Source organism: Canis lupus, chromosome 16, assembly GCF_048164855.1.
Source record: "Canis lupus baileyi chromosome 16, mCanLup2.hap1, whole genome shotgun sequence".
Classification (NCBI taxonomy): Eukaryota; Metazoa; Chordata; class Mammalia; order Carnivora; family Canidae; genus Canis; species Canis lupus.
In genome coordinates, this window is record NC_132853.1 from 80,946 (window position 1) to 99,845 (window position 18,900).

Consider the following 18,900-nt stretch of genomic DNA (forward strand, 5'->3'; position numbering starts at 1 on the left):
CCTGGGTGGCGCAGCAGTTTGGCGCCTGCCTTTGGCCCAGGGCGCGATCCCGGAGACCCGGGATCGAGTCCCACGTCGGGCTCCCGGTGCATGGAGCCTACTTCTCCCTCTGCCTGTGTCTCTACCTCTCTCTCTCTCTCTCTCTGTGACTATCATAAATAAATAAAAATTTAAAAAAAACAAAAAACAAAAACTGAGTTCTTCGGGACACCTGGGTGGCTCAGCAGCTGAGTGTCTGCCTTTGGCTCAGGGTGTGATCCCGGAGTCCCGGGATTGAGTCCCACATCAGGCTCTTTGCATGGAGCCTGCTTCTCCTGTCTGTCTCCTGTCTCTGTCTCTCTCTCTCTCTCTGTGTCTCTCTCCTGAATAAATAACTAAAATCTTAAAAAAAAAAAAAAAAAAAACTTGAGTTCTTCTCAGGGCTCTGATCTTCAGAAAGTATCCTCCCATCCCCACCCACAACCACCCCATCCTCAGGTTCTCATCCAGACAACATGGGGAGGTAGATAGGGCATCTATTAGATTTCCACCAGCTCACAACTTCTGTATCTGGTTCCCAGATCTCTCCTAATGTGGCCCCTGGGAAATTTCTAAACCTTTCTAAACCTTTTACCACTCTCAGTCAGGCATCAGAGGTACAGTCACAAGAGCACCTCAACACCGTTAATCTGTTCATTCTGGGTGGTGACTCAGTTTCCTCAATTCCAAAACTGGGGTTTCTAGATGGCGAAAAGCCAGGGCTCCCGCAGAGCTGAAGTGGGTAGCCAGCATCTGAAGTGGGTAAACGCCCAGTGAGTGTGAGCTGTTCTTTTATTATCACTCTGGTTTCTGGATCACTTCCCTGTCTCACCAGACAGCCCTACTGGCCCTGCCAGCCACATCCAGCCCCATCCCTCAGAGAAAGGAAATCAGAAGCTCAGGTGCAGCCAAGCACAGCAGGAAAAGAAAACTGTAGCACAGATGGCGGAAAATCCTAGGATACTTCCCCAAAGCAGATGGATGCGGGGTCTGGCTACTGCCCCAGGCTGCCGAGCACCAGATTCAGTAGCCGGGGCCCTCGTTGGCTGGCCCTGGAGAGGATGACCTCCTGGAAAGCAGATCAATGAGATGCAGCACAAGATGCCAGGTGTGGGGTCAGCCCTGTTCCTATCACTGCTCTGAACACCACAGGAAAAGAGGAGGGTCTTTCAATTATTGAGTTGCTAGTCATGAAACATTTACCAGCGTGCTTCCGAGTCAAGGTCTAACCTGGGCGTTCTGTGTCTGAGGGAGTCTGTGTTCTTCCGGCCAGAGGGTGTGGTGGTGTGGCCCCAACTCTCCTGGGGATGGGGGGGGGGGCGCCTCCAGTCACATGGCCCGAACTTTCTCTTCCTTTTTTAGGGCTTCCACAGTGAGGAAGCCAGACTGGGATCTCTAAAAGGATCTGTTTGTCCCTGCAATACAACTGCTCTCCTTAATAGCATTTATTATCAAGGATCTGTGAGATGGTGACTCGCTCATTAATTTGTTTATTTAATTTTGGTCAATGAAGTCCTATGGTAAGTATCCTGGGGACGTAAAAGTTTAAAGGAGCCCCTGCAGGGAATCTGTAGAAATGTGTGTGGTCACCTCTAACTTTTAGATTTTCACACGGGTTTCATTCCTTTGCAGACAAAACTGTTCTGATAACAGCTGAGTGAAATTACTGTTACTTCTACTGATAATAATGACGAGGGGCGCTCCCATGTAATAACACCATGCCACTGGGCACGTCTGTTTCTGAACTGTGCACCTGAGAATCTTGAGGCCCAGAGGTTCAAAAGTTGCCCAAGGCCAGGCTGCCCCTTTGAGAGCTAGCTCTCCAGGATCCTTCTCTGTCCCGCACCTACAGCCCTGGGACTCTCCTTAGGGTGGCAGGATCTTGTGGCACTAAGGGTGCCCCAACACTGGTGGACTCTGGCTTCTCAGTTTTGTGTCAGGAATCCCCTCTGGCCACCAGAACAGATGGGCCAAACACTCTCCTGTCTGCCCACGTGCACCCAGAATGCAGCAGAGTCATCTAGGCCTGGCCTATTAGTGGGTTTACATCCTAGAGAAGTGGCACAAGAGTTCAGATGCCCATGACAGGTTCCAGCAGTTCTAGAAGCAGCAGAGGCTAGAGCCAGCTCCGGGGCAAGACCCTACTGCTTCTGGCCAGCTTGGTTTCCCAGCCACCCCAGGCATACTGTGAAGCAACAAAAGAAATCCTTCCAATGCACGCCTTTTCTGCCTCTGTGAGCTAGAACCTCCATCTGTGGCTTACACCGACGATCTCTGACAGGGACACATTCTCAGGTGCCACTCAAGAGTTATCAGCCCCAAACATTTACTGAGCACTTGCATGCTCAGGAATCGATTCCTGAGCACTCAATTAAATTTGCACATAGGAATTTTAATTTTCCCTTCCTTTGCACAGCTCTGGTTAACATCTGAAAACCAAATTTGTTATACGAAAGACCACTGTAGACATATCCACAGATTTAGCCAACTGAACCAAGCAAGACCCCTGCCCCTGATTTTGGGAAGTGTCTCTGCCTTCCCCATAGATGCTGAGCAAGTTCCTCTTGGGGACAGCTGGAGGGCCAGCCACTTGCGGACTCATGGTTCCCTGAGGGAGGAGATAGGAGGGCAGCTGCTGTTCTGCACACAGATGCTACCAACCCCAACCATATACCATCCTTCTGGGCAGCTGGCCCACTGTCCCAGGCTTGCTCCCTCCTCTGCTCTCCTAGCCATTAAGGCTGTCTAGGTTCTGAACAGCCAACGGGATAGCAGGATGTTTGGTTCTTACAACCTCTTCCCCTCACCAGAAACACTCTTCCCTCTTCACCCTCTAACTCTTGTGGGGCTCAGCTTACAGATCACTTCCTCAAGGAAGCCCTCCCTGACCACCTCCCCTGACAGATTCAGGCCCCTGTGACACCCACCCTGCTCTTCTTCATCATGGCTCTTGCTATGCAGTCAGTTTTTTTAACGACTGTCTCCTAAGCCAAACCCCAGCCTCTGGGTGGGCAGGGATTGTGTCTCCCTTCTCTGCTACCTTCCAGGTATCTAGAAGAGCACATAGGAGCTGCCCAACGGATTCTGGATGTGTTGATAAATGAGTGCATGAATTCATGGTGGCTCAGTGAATGTTGAATGACCAGCTAATTTCAAAGCTCTGGGATCCCTGTAACAGGTGTATCTCCTAGAACCACAGTCCCTGGTGTCCAATCTGGCAAGTAGGAGCCAAAAACACTGGGCTCCCTCTGGCCACGATAGCTGCTTCTCCCTTTCGGTTTTTAGTCTGAATGTTTATTTCCTGGGGGTTTGGACTTACTGTTTAACAGCAAGAGTTGAAAAAAAAAAAAAAAAAAACAGCAAGAGTTGCTCAGAGAGAAGTTTGCTAGATCACGGCTTCAGGCTATTTTGCTGACAGGGAAACTGAGGCGCTGGCAGCCCCAGTACATGGAGTGGCCAGATCAGCTCACTTTCAGCCCAGACACTTTCCAGTGTCCTGTTCTAAGTGAGCATTTAAAGCAAGGTTCCTAAAGACAAGAGCACACAGCCTGGGATAGAATTAAAAACTTTCATTAAGGGGATCCCTGGGTGGCGCAGCGGTGTGGCGCTTGCCTTTGGCCCAGGGTGCGATCCTGGAGACCCGGGATCGAATCCCACGTCGGGCTCCCGGTGCATGGAGCCTGCTTCTCCCTCTGCCTGTGTCTCTGCCCCTCTCTCTCTCTCACACTGTGTGCCTATCATAAATAAAAATAAAAATTAAAAAAAAAACTTTCATTAAGAACTAATCACAAGATCTGGCCTCTCTTTCCTGGCTTCTTCCAGAGGTTATCTTGCACTCCATCTGGTTGATTTCTGTCTGAGCAGCACCACGTAGCAGCCCTGCCCCGGCCTGGATGTGCATCTATACCAAGCACCCCTGAAACCTAGAGCCACCTTTGCTTCCCCTGCCTGCGCACCACCAGGGTCTCTAAGCCACACTGTTGGGAGTCAGGACTGGCCTTTCATGTCTCTATTCTGCTATTTGTTCTTGAAAGGCTTTAGCCAAAACATTAAAACCCCATCCCTCAGTTTCTCCCTATATAAAATGGGGGCAGAATTCCTAACTTGCTAACCTCACAGGGCATTTGTGTTGCTCAAGCAAGATGGAAATATGACCTCACTCTTCCAACTGTCAACTACTGTAGAGAACTCTAATAATAATAATTCTGTAATTATTTTTCTGTTTTCCCTGGGGTTTTGCTGTCAACCCATAGCCAACTGATCGCTTCCAGGGCTCATTCCACCCAACCTCTCAGCACCATTCAGCCCTCCTGACAACATCCTCCCGGAAACCTCGCTCTGCCCCTCACTTCCCTGATACGCTCTCCCTGGACTCTCCTCCTCCCCCTAAGATCACTCACTCTCCGAGTTGGAACCTGGTGCAAGCAGCAGCACCATGCCTTCTCCTACCATTGACACCTGCCAAGCACATGTGGCTTGAGAGAGAAGCCACAGGAAGCACAGGAGACCACCCAGCCCACTTGTGAACGCTGGTCCAGTCTTTCCCCTGGTGCATAAAAACAGGAGCACACAGTGCTGGATCTCCACCCTGCCATCCCTTATGAAACTCTATTTGGCAATAAAAATTAGCAGAGTGGCTGCCAGAGCCCATATCCTGGCATCTCCCTCAGCTGGGTCTGACTGCATGCAGCTGAGGTCTGTGGCCTCCACACTGGGTTTGGACAAGTTGAGCAGAACAGCTCTCTGGCTGGAGTTTTAAATGGCATATTTTTACTTCCTCTTTTTCAAAAGAGAAGACTTTTAAAAGTAATTCTGGGTTAAGTATACTAAATGATGACCTCTTTGCCTTCAGTACACATACCAAATCTACATTGCTTTGGCTTTCCAAACTAAGCAAGCTACCTGCCCACCCTGTCTGAGGAGTGAAGGTAAAAGCTCCTGGGAGCAGACCTCTCAGCCCAGACCAAGAGGTGAGGTGCCTTGCTCCAGGACTGACAGTCATTAGGGATGCAAACTAATGCAGTCGGCCTCTACCTAACTACCGGCGTGGATCAGCAAAGAGAGCCATTGGGGTGTGCAGCGTGCCCTCTGGCTTCTGCAGTGCACCGTCGAGGTTCCCTGGGGTTGCTGGGGGTAGCACCTAACTCCTGGGATGCAGGGGGCGACTGGTTTCACAGAGAGGATGATGATTAAGCTGGGTCATGAAGGAGGAGTCTGCAGGTGGATTTGGGGAGGAAGTAAAAAGGGTGTTCCAAGCAGAGCGGGCACCATGGGGAAAAGCCCAGAGCCATAAAACCAGGGGAGGGTTTCAGGAATTAGCAGTAGTTCCCAGAGGCTGCAGAAATCCTAAGGGATAGAGTGACGAGAATAAAGAATTGTTCAGAGAGCAGCTCGTGCAGGAACTTGGATGTCATGTAAAGAAACACATGCCTTACCCTGAGCCAGAGGGGAGCCTGGGAAAGATCAAATCCCCAATCGGTGGCTGGTGAGGCGTAGGTTACAGAACAAGATGTCCTGGAGGACAGGAGCCTGGAGCAGAGAACAGAGAGGTCATAGCAGCAGGGGTCTGGGTGGAGAGGGCTGCACCTCAACTAAGCAAGAACCATGGCACCAAAGTACAAGGATAACAAAGAGGCAGGGTTGCCTGCACTGGGCCATAGATCTGGTTCAGGGGGAGGCTCTCAGATAGAAGGACCATGTGTACAAAGACACAGCAACTTGAAAGTGCATCACCATGCCTGAAAAGAGGGCAACTGTACCAGAGCAGCCTGTGCAATGGGGATTAGTTTGGAGAGAGAAAAATCAATGCAGACTTGTATCAGGGAGTTATTAACAAATACATGTGATCAATTGGATTATTGTTCTTAACTATCACTCCCTGCTAAAAAGCAGCTACAGACATACTCTCGAGGTAGTGCAGGTTCAGTTCCCGACTACTGCAATAAAGCAAATATTGCAACCAAGCAAGTCAAATGAATTTTTTGTTTTTTTTTCATGCATATAAAAGTTATGTTTATGCCATGCTGTAGTCTATTAAGTGCATTATGTCTAAGAAAACAATGCATATGCCATAATTTAAAAATTCTTTATTGCTAAAAAAAAATCTTTATTGCTAAAAAAAAAAAAAAATGCTACCCAGTATCTGAGCTTTCAGCAAGCTGGAATTTTTTTGCTGGTGGAGGAGAGTCTTGCCTTGATCTTGATGGCTAGTGATCAGGGTAACTGGTTGCTGCAGGTTGGGGTGGCTCTGGCAATTTCTTAAAATGAGACAACAGTAAACTTTGCTGCATCAACTGAATCTTCCTTTCATGAATGACTTCTCTACAGCATGAGATGCTATTTGATAGCATGTTACCCACATTAGAACACCTGGGTGGCTCAGTGGTTGAGCATCTGCCTTTGGCTCAGGCCATGTTCCCAGGGTCCTGGGATCAAGTCCTGCATCAGGCTCCCCATGGGGAGCCTGCTTCTCCCTCTGCCTATATCTTTACCTCTCTTTGTATGTCTCTCATGTATAAATAAATAAATAATCTTCAAAAATAAAATAAAATAAAAAAATAAAATAAAATAAAATAAAATAGTGGTTTTTTTATTTCTCTCTCAAACCGTGCCACTGGCTTTATCAGCAGAGTTAATGTGATTATTCTAAATCCTTTGTCATTTCAACAATCTTCACAGCCTCTTCATCAGGACTAGACTCCATCTCAAGAAACCACTTTCTTTGCTCGCCCATAAGAAGTACCTCCTCACCCGTTAAAAGTTCTATCATGAGATTGCAGCAATTCTAATAAAGTAATGACAGAAGAGTTCGTTGAAATAATGAAAATGTTGCAAGAATTACCAAAATGTGCTACAGAGACACAAACTGAGCAAATGCTGTTGCAAAAATGGTGCCAGTTGGGGCACCTGGGTGGCTCAGTTGGTTAGACGTACAGCCCTTGAGACTGGCACAGGTCATGATCTCAGGGTCATGATACTGAGCCCAGCCTTGGGCTCTCAGCTGGGCATGGAGACTGCTTGGGATTCTCTTTCCTACTGTCCCTCCCACCCCTGTGCTACTACTTTCTGTGCCCCTCTCTTAAAAAAAAAAAAAAAAAAAGCACAGATAGACTTTTTGGATCTAGGTTTGCCACAAACCTTCAATTTGTAAAAAACACAATTCATCTGCAAAGCACAATAAAATGAAATGTGCCTGTTGGGGCGTTTGGGTGGCTCAATCCATTAAGCATCCGACTCTTAATTTCAGTTCAGGTTATGATGGTGGGATTAAGCCCTGCATCAGGCTCCATGCTCAGTAGGGAGTCTGCTTAGATTCTCTATGTCCCTCTCCTTCTGTCCCCCCACCTTCGATCACATGCTTTCTCTCACTCTCTTTCTCTAAAATAAATAAATAGGGGATCCCTGGGTGGCTCAGCGGTTTAGCGCCTGCCTTTGGCCCAGGACCCGATCCTGGAGTCCCGGGATCGAGTCCCGTGTCAGGCTCCCAGCATGGAGCCTGCTTCTCCCTCCTCCTGTGTCTCTGCCTCTCTCTCTCTCTATGTCTATCATAAATAAATAAATAAATCTTTAAAAAATAAAATAAAATAAAATAAATAAATTTTAAAAAGTGGGGGGAGGCCTGGGTGGCTCAGTTGGTTAAATGTCTGACTTCATGGGATCCCTGGGTCTCAGCGGTTTAGCGCCTGCCTTGTGCCCAGGGCATGATCCTGGAGTCCCGGGATCAGGTCCTGAGTGGGGCTCCTTGCATGGAGCCTGCATCTCCCTCTGCCTGTGTCTCTGCCTGTGACTCTCTGCTTCTTTCTCTCTGTGTCTCTCAATAAAGTTTAAAAAGTATAAATAAAAAATAAATAAATAAAAAATGTCTGACTTCAGTTCAGGGCACAATCTCAGTCTGGGGACAGAGCCCCAAGTCAGGGTCTTGGGATAGAGCCCCACATTGGGCTCCTTGCTCAGCAGGGAGTCTGCTTGTCCCTCTTCCCCTCCTCCAACTTATGCACTCTCTCTCTCTTTCTCTCAAGTGAATAAAAATCTTTAAAAAACAAACAAACAGGGATCCCTGGGTGGCACAGCGGTTTGGCGCCTGCCTTTGGCCCAGGGCGCGATCCTGGAGATCCGGGATCGAATCCCACATCGGGCTCCCGGTGCATGGAGCCTGCTTCTCCCTCTGCCTGTGTCTCTGCGCCTCTCTCTCTCTCTGTGACTATCATAAATAAATAAAAATAAAAAAATAAAAAACAAACAAACAAACAAACAAAAAAACCAATAAAACAAAACATGCTTATATATCCATTCATCTGTCCCACTGACTTTGGGCTTGGTCACATCACTGACTTTGACCAACAGAATGTAGGTAGAAGTGATAGCATGCCAGTTCAGAGTGGAGGCTTTACAAGGTATCACATCATTCCTTTCTTCCTCCAGCTCCAACCATGAAAATAATATATATCAGCTAGATGGAGCTCCTTCAGTCTTCATCCTGCAGTGAGAAGACACATGGAGCAGATCTGGCTGGCTGGCACCTGGAGCTCAACCACAAAACCACATAACCAAATGCTCTACAGTCATCATTTTAGATGAACAATACACTTTTGTGATCATAAATTGAGATTTGGGGGTGGTTTATTATGCAGCAGAGCTGCAGAAAAAGCTAACTGATACACACTACACAAGATGAGCAGGGAGCAGACGGTGATGATCATGAAGGTTGTACACATTTAGGGTCAACAGAGAATTCTGTTGTTGACAAGCTTTCTCACTTTCATCCACTCACATCCAGTCTCAGGAATGGAGGCATCCATCCTCCTTTCAAAGCCAACCTCCCAATTTCTTCCTGTTCCTCTAGCACCTTGCTCTATCACCCATCCTTCCCTCCTTCTCTTGGACTGAGTCCTTCCCCTGAGCCTCCATCTCTCTTGTCTTTTCCATCCTAAAATCCTTCCCTTCACCATCTTTCTACCACAGTAGTGCAATCTCCCTCTGGTCTTTTCAAACATAATTCTTGAAAAAGCTGCCTCTGTACTCGCCACCTCCACTTCCTTCTCTCTCATGTCTCAGCAATCTAGCTTGCCTGCCCTCCATTCTGCCAAAACTACTCCCAACAGAGGTCAATTATCTCCTAACGGTTCAGTGCAACTTCCTCTCCTTATCTTCCCAGACCACTCCACACCATTTAGCATGGAACCAAATACATTATCCCTACCCTTGACCTAAATGTCCTTCTTTATATATTCTTAGTTAGTGGTGCCATCATTCATCCAGTGACCCATGACAGAAAGCCAATATGAGATTATAAGTTGTGTTCCAGCCTTGTCAAGTCTGTAGTGTCATTGAGACGTCCAAGAAGACATGCCCGGTGGGCAGTTAAATATGTGAATCGAAGACCCCAAATGGAGATGTGAACTGGAGATAAAGACAACAGTCCTGGAGGTAGCGTTTAAACCCATAAGCTTGGGGTTGCCTGGGTGGCTCAGCGGTTGACTGTCTGCCTTCGGCTCAGGGAGTGATCCTGGATCGAGTCCTGCATCAGGCTCCCTGCATGGAGCCTGCTTCTCCCTCTGCCTGTGTCTCTGCCTCTCTTTCTCTCTCTGTCTCTTATGAATAAATAAATAAAATCTTTTGAAAAAATAAATAAAGCCCTAAGCAGAAACGAACTCGCCTAATTTGTAGAGTCTAAGTACTAGCTCTTAAATCTCAGGTGATATGCAGAAAGCTCTCTGGAGCCCAGAAACTCCTATTCCTAAGGTCATAATTCCAACTATTGGCCTCCAAACTACCATCTTGTTTCATATTCTGCCTCCTGTTTATGCTCTCTTCTCCAAGAATCCTTAAAATTCCATTATAAAGTAGAAGGTATGAGATGCCATCACCCAGCCACTAAAAGTTAAATTCAAAACGACTGACAACATCAAATATCGTGTAGGGTGCAGAATAATCACACGCCTCACACATTACTATGGGAAGGTAAAATGGTATATATCCTGTGACCCAAGGGTTTCACTTCTACTTGAAAACAAGCAAACTTGATGAGATGAGCACTGGGTGTTGTACTATATGTTGGCAGATTGAATTTAAAATGAAAAGAAAAATAAAATAAAATAAAATAAAATAAAATAAAATAAAATAAAATGAAAAGAAAACAAATGTCCCCAAAAGAATTCTATAAGAATTAAGAGCTCAAATTAGAAATAACCAAAACATGAAAAATCTTTAAATTTTAGAGATATTATGTATGGAAACTTAAAACACGACTTTTCAAGTATGAATTTAAGAGTCAAAACATTCTTCACAGTTAAGATTTGGTATTTAAAGGGGGACAAAGGTAATAAAATTTAGAAATAACCCAAAACGTTCATCAACGAAAGAATGAATAAGCAAACCGTGGTATACCCATACAATAGAATGAATACTACTCAGCGTAAAAAGGAACATATACTCATATGCAGCAACACAGGTGAACTTGAAAACTGCTTTGTCAAGTGAAATAAACCAGAGATATATGGTACGGTTCCATTTATGTGAAGCCCAAGAGCAGGCAAAATTAATCAACGGTAATAAAATCAGAAAAATGGCTGCCTAGAGGGACAGAAGGAAAATTAGTTGGACACAGGAACTTTCTAGGTTGATGCAAATATTTACATCTCGTTTTGGGTAGTGGTTACATAACCATAAACAACTGTCAAGACGTGTTTGAACCGAACATTTAAGATCTATGGATGCTATTGTATGTAGATTAAACTTTAAGAATTAGAAAAATAAAACTTTCAAGTATCTACAAAAAAAACAAAAACAAACCCAAAAACAATGAAATAGAAAAAAATACAAGGCAGAAAACACACTCATTTCAAATACAATTACATTTATGGTATGAACATCCACACACGCCCATGAATGCCCAGTCTCCCACTTAATGCTGCCCCGCTGTCAGCCATTCTCTTCTCACTCTAGCTCCCATCTGAATGACATCTGTCCATCAGCCATTTTTCCCTCATCATGAGGGATAACATAATGTAAAGAGCACAAGCCTTAGAGTCAGGCAGAGCTGCATTCCAATCCCAGCTGCGAATTAAATGCTGAGTGCCCAGGAGCAAGTTGCTTGGCCTCTCTGACCTGCACACCCTGCCAGGCTGAGCTGATAGGGGCTGACTAGCTCCTGGGGAACGTAATTCTTTTTTATCTCAGCCTGTAAAACCAATTCCCATGTGAAGATCCCACAAAAGTCCTTTAAAAATATCTACAAGGATGTAATTCTTGGCTTCTTCTCCCAGAAGGGTAATAAGGTAGACCTGAGGCCCTGGAGTTAGGGTCCTCGTGAGCTGGTGCTAACAGCTGGAGAAATAGATGCTCAGAGCCACCATGGGCAGGTAAAGGGCTCCTGGCCTATTATTCAAGACACAGGTTTCCTGCCAAGGTTTGGCCACCAGATCTTACACAAATCACTTTGCGTACATCTTGACTCAGTTTCTCCACTGAAGATGACCAAGTGAGACTGGATCTGAGGAATCTGTTACTAAAAACAGCTCATGGGGTTTCCCAACAAAGAGATAAAAACTTCTAGGAGGAAACTCCAGTCTGAAAGAAGGAAGGGAGGGGTCAGAGCCCTGCCCTGGAGGCTCTCCTCCTCCACTATGGTGGCTCCTGAGCCAGGATCGCAAGACTCCCAGGGGGAGTTTGAAATCTCTTGGATAAGAGATAAGCCCTAGGGATTTTTTTCAGCACTGCCTTATTGCCATAGTTGTCGAGTACATGCCACTTGTAACAATAACAGATTTTCACCTGCCCCTCATCTGCTAGAGCAGGTAAGGTACACCCAGCAATGACTTGGAACAAGATAGAGTGCTTGCTTCGCTAGCCAAAGAGGCACAGGAGTACAACAGAATAACGATGTCCCCACCCCGCAACACACACTGGCCCCTCCTCACTAGCGTTTTCTTACCCAGAGCAGCATCCACATTTCATAGTTGTAGAAACTAAGGCTTCCCCCTAAGCAAGTGTCTCCCAGCTAAGAAGCAGGAGGCCGGAGCTCTCCCTGGGGGCATATCCTGACTCCTGAGACATACCTATTTTCAGGTAAATCAAGGAGACAACGAGGCCTTCGCAGGAGCCAGCAGGAGCCAGAAGGCGTGCAAACGACAAAACAAGGCCACAAGAGCAGCAGCCCGGGTCTCCGTTCCTGGGGGGGCGGGGGGTGGGGGAGGAGGAAGGAGCGCTTACACCCTCCTCGCCTTCCTCCTCCTCCTCCTTCCCTCCCGCCAGCGAGAAGATTGGGAAATCTCCATTTGCCCTGCTTTCCACCCGTGAACGCTGACCATTTTTTCCACTTTACTGTTTTTGGATGCCTTTCAAGAGTTTGTGCAATCATACTGCTTAGCTCTTTTTCTGCCATTTCCAAGGAGGGATGGTGGTTTGTAAAGCTGAAGGGACCCTGCCTCTTTCCCTCTTCACCTAGTGCAGCGGGCAGACCCTCTTGCTGCCAGTTAGAAGCGTCTGAACTTTCCCCAAGCCGATGTTTGGTTGGGTCCCCGCAATCCGACCACTCCCCTCTGGGCGGCTACTTCCAGGGGCTCGCGAGCCCCTCTCTCCGCCTTGCCGGGCGCCCGGTTCCCAGGGGCATCCTCTTACCGTCTGGTCCCGGGCGAGAGCCATCCTCTGTCCTGCCCCACCGGAGGCAACGGCCCCCTCACTCCTTTCGGGATTCCCTGGGGCGGGGGGGTCCCACCGAGCCGACCCGCGGACCCCGGGCCCCCGGTCTTCCGCCCTCGCAGCCGCGGACCGCGTGGGACCCGCCCGCGAGTGCAGGGGCAGCGCCGCGTCAGGGTGGGGCAGGCACAGGATGCGGGCAGGGGCTGGGGCAGGCGCGCCGCGACAAGGACAAAGCCGCTGCTCGTCCCCCGCCCCCTCCGCCTTCCGGGGTCGGGCGGCGCCCGCGGGACCCACCTGATCCGCAGAGCCCGGGCGCACTCGGGGCTGGCCCGCGCCCCGGCCCCCGCGCCCCGGCCCCCGCGCTCCGGCCCCCGCGCGGCCGCGCCCTGGGCCGCCTGCAGTCGCCGCGCCCTGGGCCGCCTCCGGCCGAGCGAGCCCCGCGGGGCGTGCCGGGCGGGGTGTGGGGCCGCGGGGCGGCGCTCGGGGCGGGGGGCGGGCGGCTGCGGCTGCGGCTGCGGCAGCGGGAGCGGGAGCGGGAGCGGGGAGCGGCGGGGGTGTCTGCTTCATTTCCACTCAGGCAGAAAAAAGCCTGCAACCAGCAAAAAAAAGAACCCCCCCGGCGACTGCGAGAGCGGCCGGGCCTCTGCCGACTCGGCGGCGCGCGGGGGGCGGGGGCCGGGGGCCGGGGGCCGCGGAGAGCGCGGGGGGGGCCGCCCCGCGGGGAGGGGCGCCGTGGCCCTGGCGCGCTGCCGGGGCTGGGAGGCTTAGAGCCCGGGAGGTCCCGTCCCACCGTTTGTTTCCTGGGGAAGGAAGGGCGCAGACGGAGACAGCGACGGGGCGGGCTGGAGCCCGCGAGCCCCCGAGGTCCCGAGCTCCGGACGCGGCTGGCCCCGGGGCAGCTGGGGCGCCCAGCGCCTGTCCCGCCCCCGCACATTCACGGGAGGAGCCCGGGTTTCTCCACTGGAATTGTCTAATAAAAAGTACCTGCCCCCCCGCCCCCCATCTGTTTGAGACTTTGTGCTTTCTGCGCCGGGGGGGACAACTCCCTTCTGGGAAGTCGGTACAGGCACATCCGGCTGCCCCTGCTGGGTTGCCCTGCACTGATCAGGACAGGAAGCATCCTACTCCCACTCTGGGGCTCCCCGCCAGGCATTTTGCCCCTGGAAATTCAAGACTTTTGCCAGAGTCACCTGCTGCCGAACCTCAGTTGGAGAGACAGAAATCAACTGAAGTATTGTAATGCATTGAAACGACACTTTGGGCAAAAACCATGAGTGGAACGTAGAACTTTAATAGAGACCTCACTGAATACTTGAAGGATGCGCAAAAGCTGCCAGTGGGCCAGGTGCCCTCTTGGGAGCCTGGGAGAGTAGTTTCCTGACGGGTCTGATGTGGGAAGCAAATGAAGGAAAATGTAGATAAACTCTAATGTCCTTATAACCTGCAGCCCACTTGGAAGCAGGCTGAGTATGCCCCTTCCTTCAGGAAGCTCCCACCTGTCTTAATGACTTACTTACTAGGGGAATAAACAACTTTAGCTTGATGATAGGTAATACAGAAGAGCTCGCTTCTCTCCTCAGAGTCAAAGATTCACCTCAGGAACAACAGACAGTAAGTGAAATGATAGATTGTTAAGAAGAGATACAGAGAAAGCTATCAGAAGTGAGAGAGGTCCCCGGAGAAGGTGGTCACTGAGGGCTTTTACCCTCTGTCTTTTATAGGAAACTGACCAGGGAACTTGGTAAATTTCTTGGCAATATCAGGGTGTGTTAGTAAATATCATGTCTATATTTAGAACAAACGTGGTGGACTCCTAACTATCATAATAACAAACAAGATGTTCTTATAAATATCCTGAGCCCAAACAAGGTATTACCTTCTCTGCGGTTAATATCTCTTCCATAACATTTCTCTACATCTGTGATTTCTGCAAACCTAGTCAGGTAGCCCATGGCCTTGAGATTCATGTGCCCTCTTGGTTTGAGCAGACTATTTAGTGACATATTTCTTTGTAGTCTGGTGAGTTTCTGGGATTACTTAGTAGCCATTAAAGGGAGATGATCCCTAACATTTTAGAGCTAGGGAGCCAGGTTTATTTGTTGTTGTTGTTGTTGTTGTTTTTACTCTTATCTTTGTTTTCTTGGGATGGGTAGGAGCCTGACTTTGGAGACTTTTCCTTATCTTTCCTTGCCTAGCCCTATCTGCCCTTGACTCTTCCTACATCAATAGCAAGGCCTCCCGCATCCTGTGAGTCTTCTTTGGCATATGAAAATCCTTGTGGAACTTCCTTTATCTCTACTGCTCCCAACCCCAAAGTATGTAACTGGTTGCTCCTCACAAATCCTAGGTCAGCAGCTCTTTCTGTCCATGGGTCCTGTCCCCCTTGCTTTAATAAAACCACCTTTTTGCACCAAAGATGCAAAAAGATTTCTTTTTTGGCCATCAGCTCTGGACCTCACGAACACAAACATTCCAAAAACTACAACAGGTCCAATGAGTAAAATGGTGGGAGAATTGAATCCTTGACCCCACGCAGCAGCTCAGGATGAGGAGCTCCATGGCAGCAGCACAATGGGTCTTTTACTAGGTCATAAATTGGGCCATTATTGTCTTTGGTGAGCACATCTGTAGCCCCTCATCAGTAGTGAGTACCATTGTAAATATACAATGAGCGATGTACTAAGTGCATTATTTCCTATTTTTCGTGTTGCATTTGAGAATGCGTTGTTTAAGTTGCTCGGCCCATAAAACTGGATTATATACGAGTTCTGTTGTGTTGTTATTATTGTTTTAAGAAAACAATGACAGTAACTCTGACAGAGACACCGGAAACTGTCAGTAATGTAAAAACATTACTGCTATTGTTAAACCCAATGTCAGACGTCTGATGTCAGCAACACATCACCAGTCCCGTTCATTAACTGTTGTTAATTTGGATTTTCCTGATTCATGGTTGTTTTTGTTTCCTTAGAAGATTCGTGTGGGCTTTACGGTTTTATAGACCTGGGAACTTGAGTTCATGCTTAATTTAGGTTTATCCCTATGTCAGTAATGATAAGATAAATATATAACTTAAGCCAACTCTGCGGGTCTGGAAGTTTTCTTGATCTGCTTTGAGTGGATCCATGTAGTTCTCACAACCTAAGTTCTAACAATATCTGAGCTGGAAAACACCTTGAAGATTCTTCTCACTGGGCTTCGGGTCAGGGGTTCTAGGTTTAAGTCCTCAGATTAGTCATTCTTCCTTTCTGAGATTCATTTGCCTTATATGCAAAATGGCATAAGATGACTAGTTCAAGGGGGAGGCAGAACCAAAATGAGTAATGGTTGGCGACAAGGCTTTGGAACCAGGCGTCACATCACAGAGGAGTGTGAGACTGAATTCGTGGACAGGAAGGAGAATGTCAGGTAGGCACTTAGCTAGCTCTGACCATTTCCCAAACTTTGCGCCAAACACTCCACCCATACCTGAGCCCACTTAATCAGCATGCCCTAATCACATCTCCGTTTTCCTGAGAAGAAAGCCAAGGCATAGACAAGTGAAGTAACTTTGTTCACCGTCTCCCTAGGTATTGATGTGAGGAACAAAGACAGGAGAAATTTTATGAAATTTCTTTACTACTTAGAGCCCCTTGACAAGTATTTAAAAACAGGCAGAGTGACATTCCTCTAGGAACCCAGCTGCCTCAATGTCACTACTTTGCTAAGGGCAAAAGGCAATCTTAGCCTGATTCCCAGCATCCTATAAATCTACTTTAACATATAAAAATTCCTTTGGAAACTTCCTTTATCTTACTTACTTACTTACTTACTTACTTAAGATATGTGTTGACAATCATCCCCCAAGCGTATGACCCACCGATATACATCTGAAAGGTCTCATGACTAAGGTTTTATTAGACATTCATAAATGACCTTTGCCCAATAATAGCTAGCCCTCTCAAGGTCCTGGAAACCTTGCTTTCAAAATTCCTTAGAAAATTACACTGTCCCTGACCCCTTCCCAACCTGAAAGTATATACTGGGCCACTCCTAATGACCCCAGTGCAGCTCTTTCTGCCCCACTGGTCCTGTCTCCCTGCTTTAATAAAACCTTTTTTTTTTTTTTCTTTTCACCAAAGACATCTCAAGAATTCTTTCTTGGCCATCAGCTTCGAACTCTAACTTCTTTCCTGCATCAGTATGGCCAAGGTACTCCAGGACCCAAAGACCTTCTTCTCTTTACCTCCTCCATTCTTGTAATGAATATTTACTGGAACCCTACTATGTGTCAGCCCCTCTTCTTCAAGCGAGGCAAACAAGCAAGTCAGCTTCATAGTCCTAGAGGAGTCTGCAGCCCCGACATTAAACTGAGACCCACCTATTTAATGATTTCAGGACAAATGACCAGGGCTCTGAGGGAGAAAGACAGAGCAGACCCTGAGACTGGAAGAAGGAGGACTTTGCTGGGTGAAAGGCTTGGGAGAGGGCCCCACGCAAGTCCTGAAGTGGGAAGATAAGGACTCAAATGTATGCTGGGAAGCTTCACCTCTGTAAAGGTAGCAACTTATGCTCTTCAAACCAACCTCTCCATCCAAAACAAAGCTCGACAGAGTTTTTTGTGGAACTTGACAAGCTACTCCCAAAGTTCATGTGGGAGAGCCAAGGGCCAGATTTAACCAAGACAGTTCTGGCAAAACAGTGGGGGGAAGGAGGTGTCAAGCACTTGCTCAACCAGATATCAAGAGATACCATGAAACTCTGACAATGAGCACTGGTATAGGGATGGATTATTAGGCCAATGGAACAAAATAAGTAGCCTAGAGAGAGACCCAAATGTGTGGGAAATCAGTTGTCTGACAGAGATGATATTGCAAATCCATGGAGAAAGAAAAGAAGGTGTTCCTGGACCCAAAAGAATTGAAAACAAGCGCAGACAAAAATCGGTACAGGAATGTTCACAGCATCACTATTTGTAATAACAAAGAAGTGAAAACAACCCACATATGCAACAATTGGATAGACAAAATGTGGCACATCCACACAATGGAGTATTATCTGTCATAAAAAGGAGTGAAATACTGATTCATGTTGTAAAATGGATGAACTTTGTGAAATGCTAAGTGAAAGAAGCAGGATGCAAAAGGCCACATAGTAGATGATGCAATTTATATGAAATTTACATGCAATTTATATGAAATACCCAAAATAGGCTCCTGGAGCCAGAAAGTAGGTAAATGGTTGCCATGGGCGGGTATGGGGGCAAAGTGGGAGTGACTGCTCAATGGGTATATGGTTTCCTTTAGGGCTGATCAATACACTCCGGAACTAGACAGGATGGTGGCATAACTCTGTAAATGCACTAAATGGCACTAAGCTGTGCACTTAAACATAACCATTTTATTTTTTTTAAGGTTTTATTTATTTACTCATGAGAGACACAGAAGGAGAGAGGCAGAGACAAGCAGAGGGAGAAGCAGGCTCCATGCAGGGAGCTCAGTGTGGGACTCGATCCTGGAACTCCAAGATCACGTCCTGAGCCAAAGGCAGATGCTTAACCGCTGAGCCACCCAGGCGTCCCTATTTATCTATTTTTAAAGATTTTATCTATTGATTGATGAGAGACACAGAGAGAGGCAGAGACATAGGCAGAGGGAGAAGCAGGCTCCCCGATATAGTACTTGATCCCAGGACCACTTCACAACCACTGAGCCAGGTGTCCCATAACTTAACTTTTTTTTTAAAGATTTTATTTATTTATTCATGAGAGACACAGAGAGAGAGAGAGAGAGAGAGGCAGAGACACAGGCAGAGGGAGAAGCAGGCTCCATGCAGGGAACCCGACGTGGGACTCGATCCCGGAACTCCAGGATCATGTCCTGGGCAGAAAGCAGGCGCTAAACCGCTGAGCCACCCTGGGATCCCCAACTTAACTATTTTAAATGTGAATTTTATGTTATATGAATTTTACCACAATTAAAAGAAGTGTTCCTGGACAATCGGCCATCCATAAAAAAAAAGAAAATTAGATTCCTAACACACACACACATGCACACACACACTACATAACAGATGGGTAAACCTTAAGAGAAACTTTAAAACTTTCTCCGGAGGGATGCCTGGATAGCTTAGCGGTTGAGCGCCTGCCTTTGGCTCAGGGTGTAATCCCGGAGCTCTGGGATCACGCCCCAGGATTGAGTCCCACATTGGGCTCCCTGCGTGGAGCTTGCTTCTCCCTCTGCCTGCGTCTCTGCCTCTCTCTCT

At 47.7% G+C, this 18,900-nt stretch overlaps 1 protein-coding gene across 19 annotated transcripts in view; it reads right to left on the bottom strand.

The window, feature by feature from the left end:
- GGTA1 (glycoprotein alpha-galactosyltransferase 1 (inactive)) overlaps positions 1-13,024 on the bottom strand; it is a 57,371-nt gene extending 44,347 nt beyond the window's left edge. For 2 of the 19 annotated variants that reach the window (XM_072777759.1, XM_072777746.1), the window contains exons 1-2: positions 12,075-12,193; positions 5,454-5,547 (exon numbers count right to left, since the gene is read on the bottom strand). Coding sequence is in view for 1 of the 19 variants with exons in the window: in XM_072777742.1 (XP_072633843.1) it covers positions 12,637-12,660 (24 nt within the window). In the remaining 18 variants the exon portion in view is untranslated. Of the gene's footprint in view, positions 1-5,453; positions 5,548-12,074; positions 12,194-12,636; positions 12,883-12,951 lie in introns of those variants that run through there. The other 17 variants (XM_072777751.1, XM_072777744.1, XM_072777752.1 and 14 more) reach the window with 14 other exon arrangements.
- Positions 13,025-18,900: the final 5,876 nt, after the last annotated feature.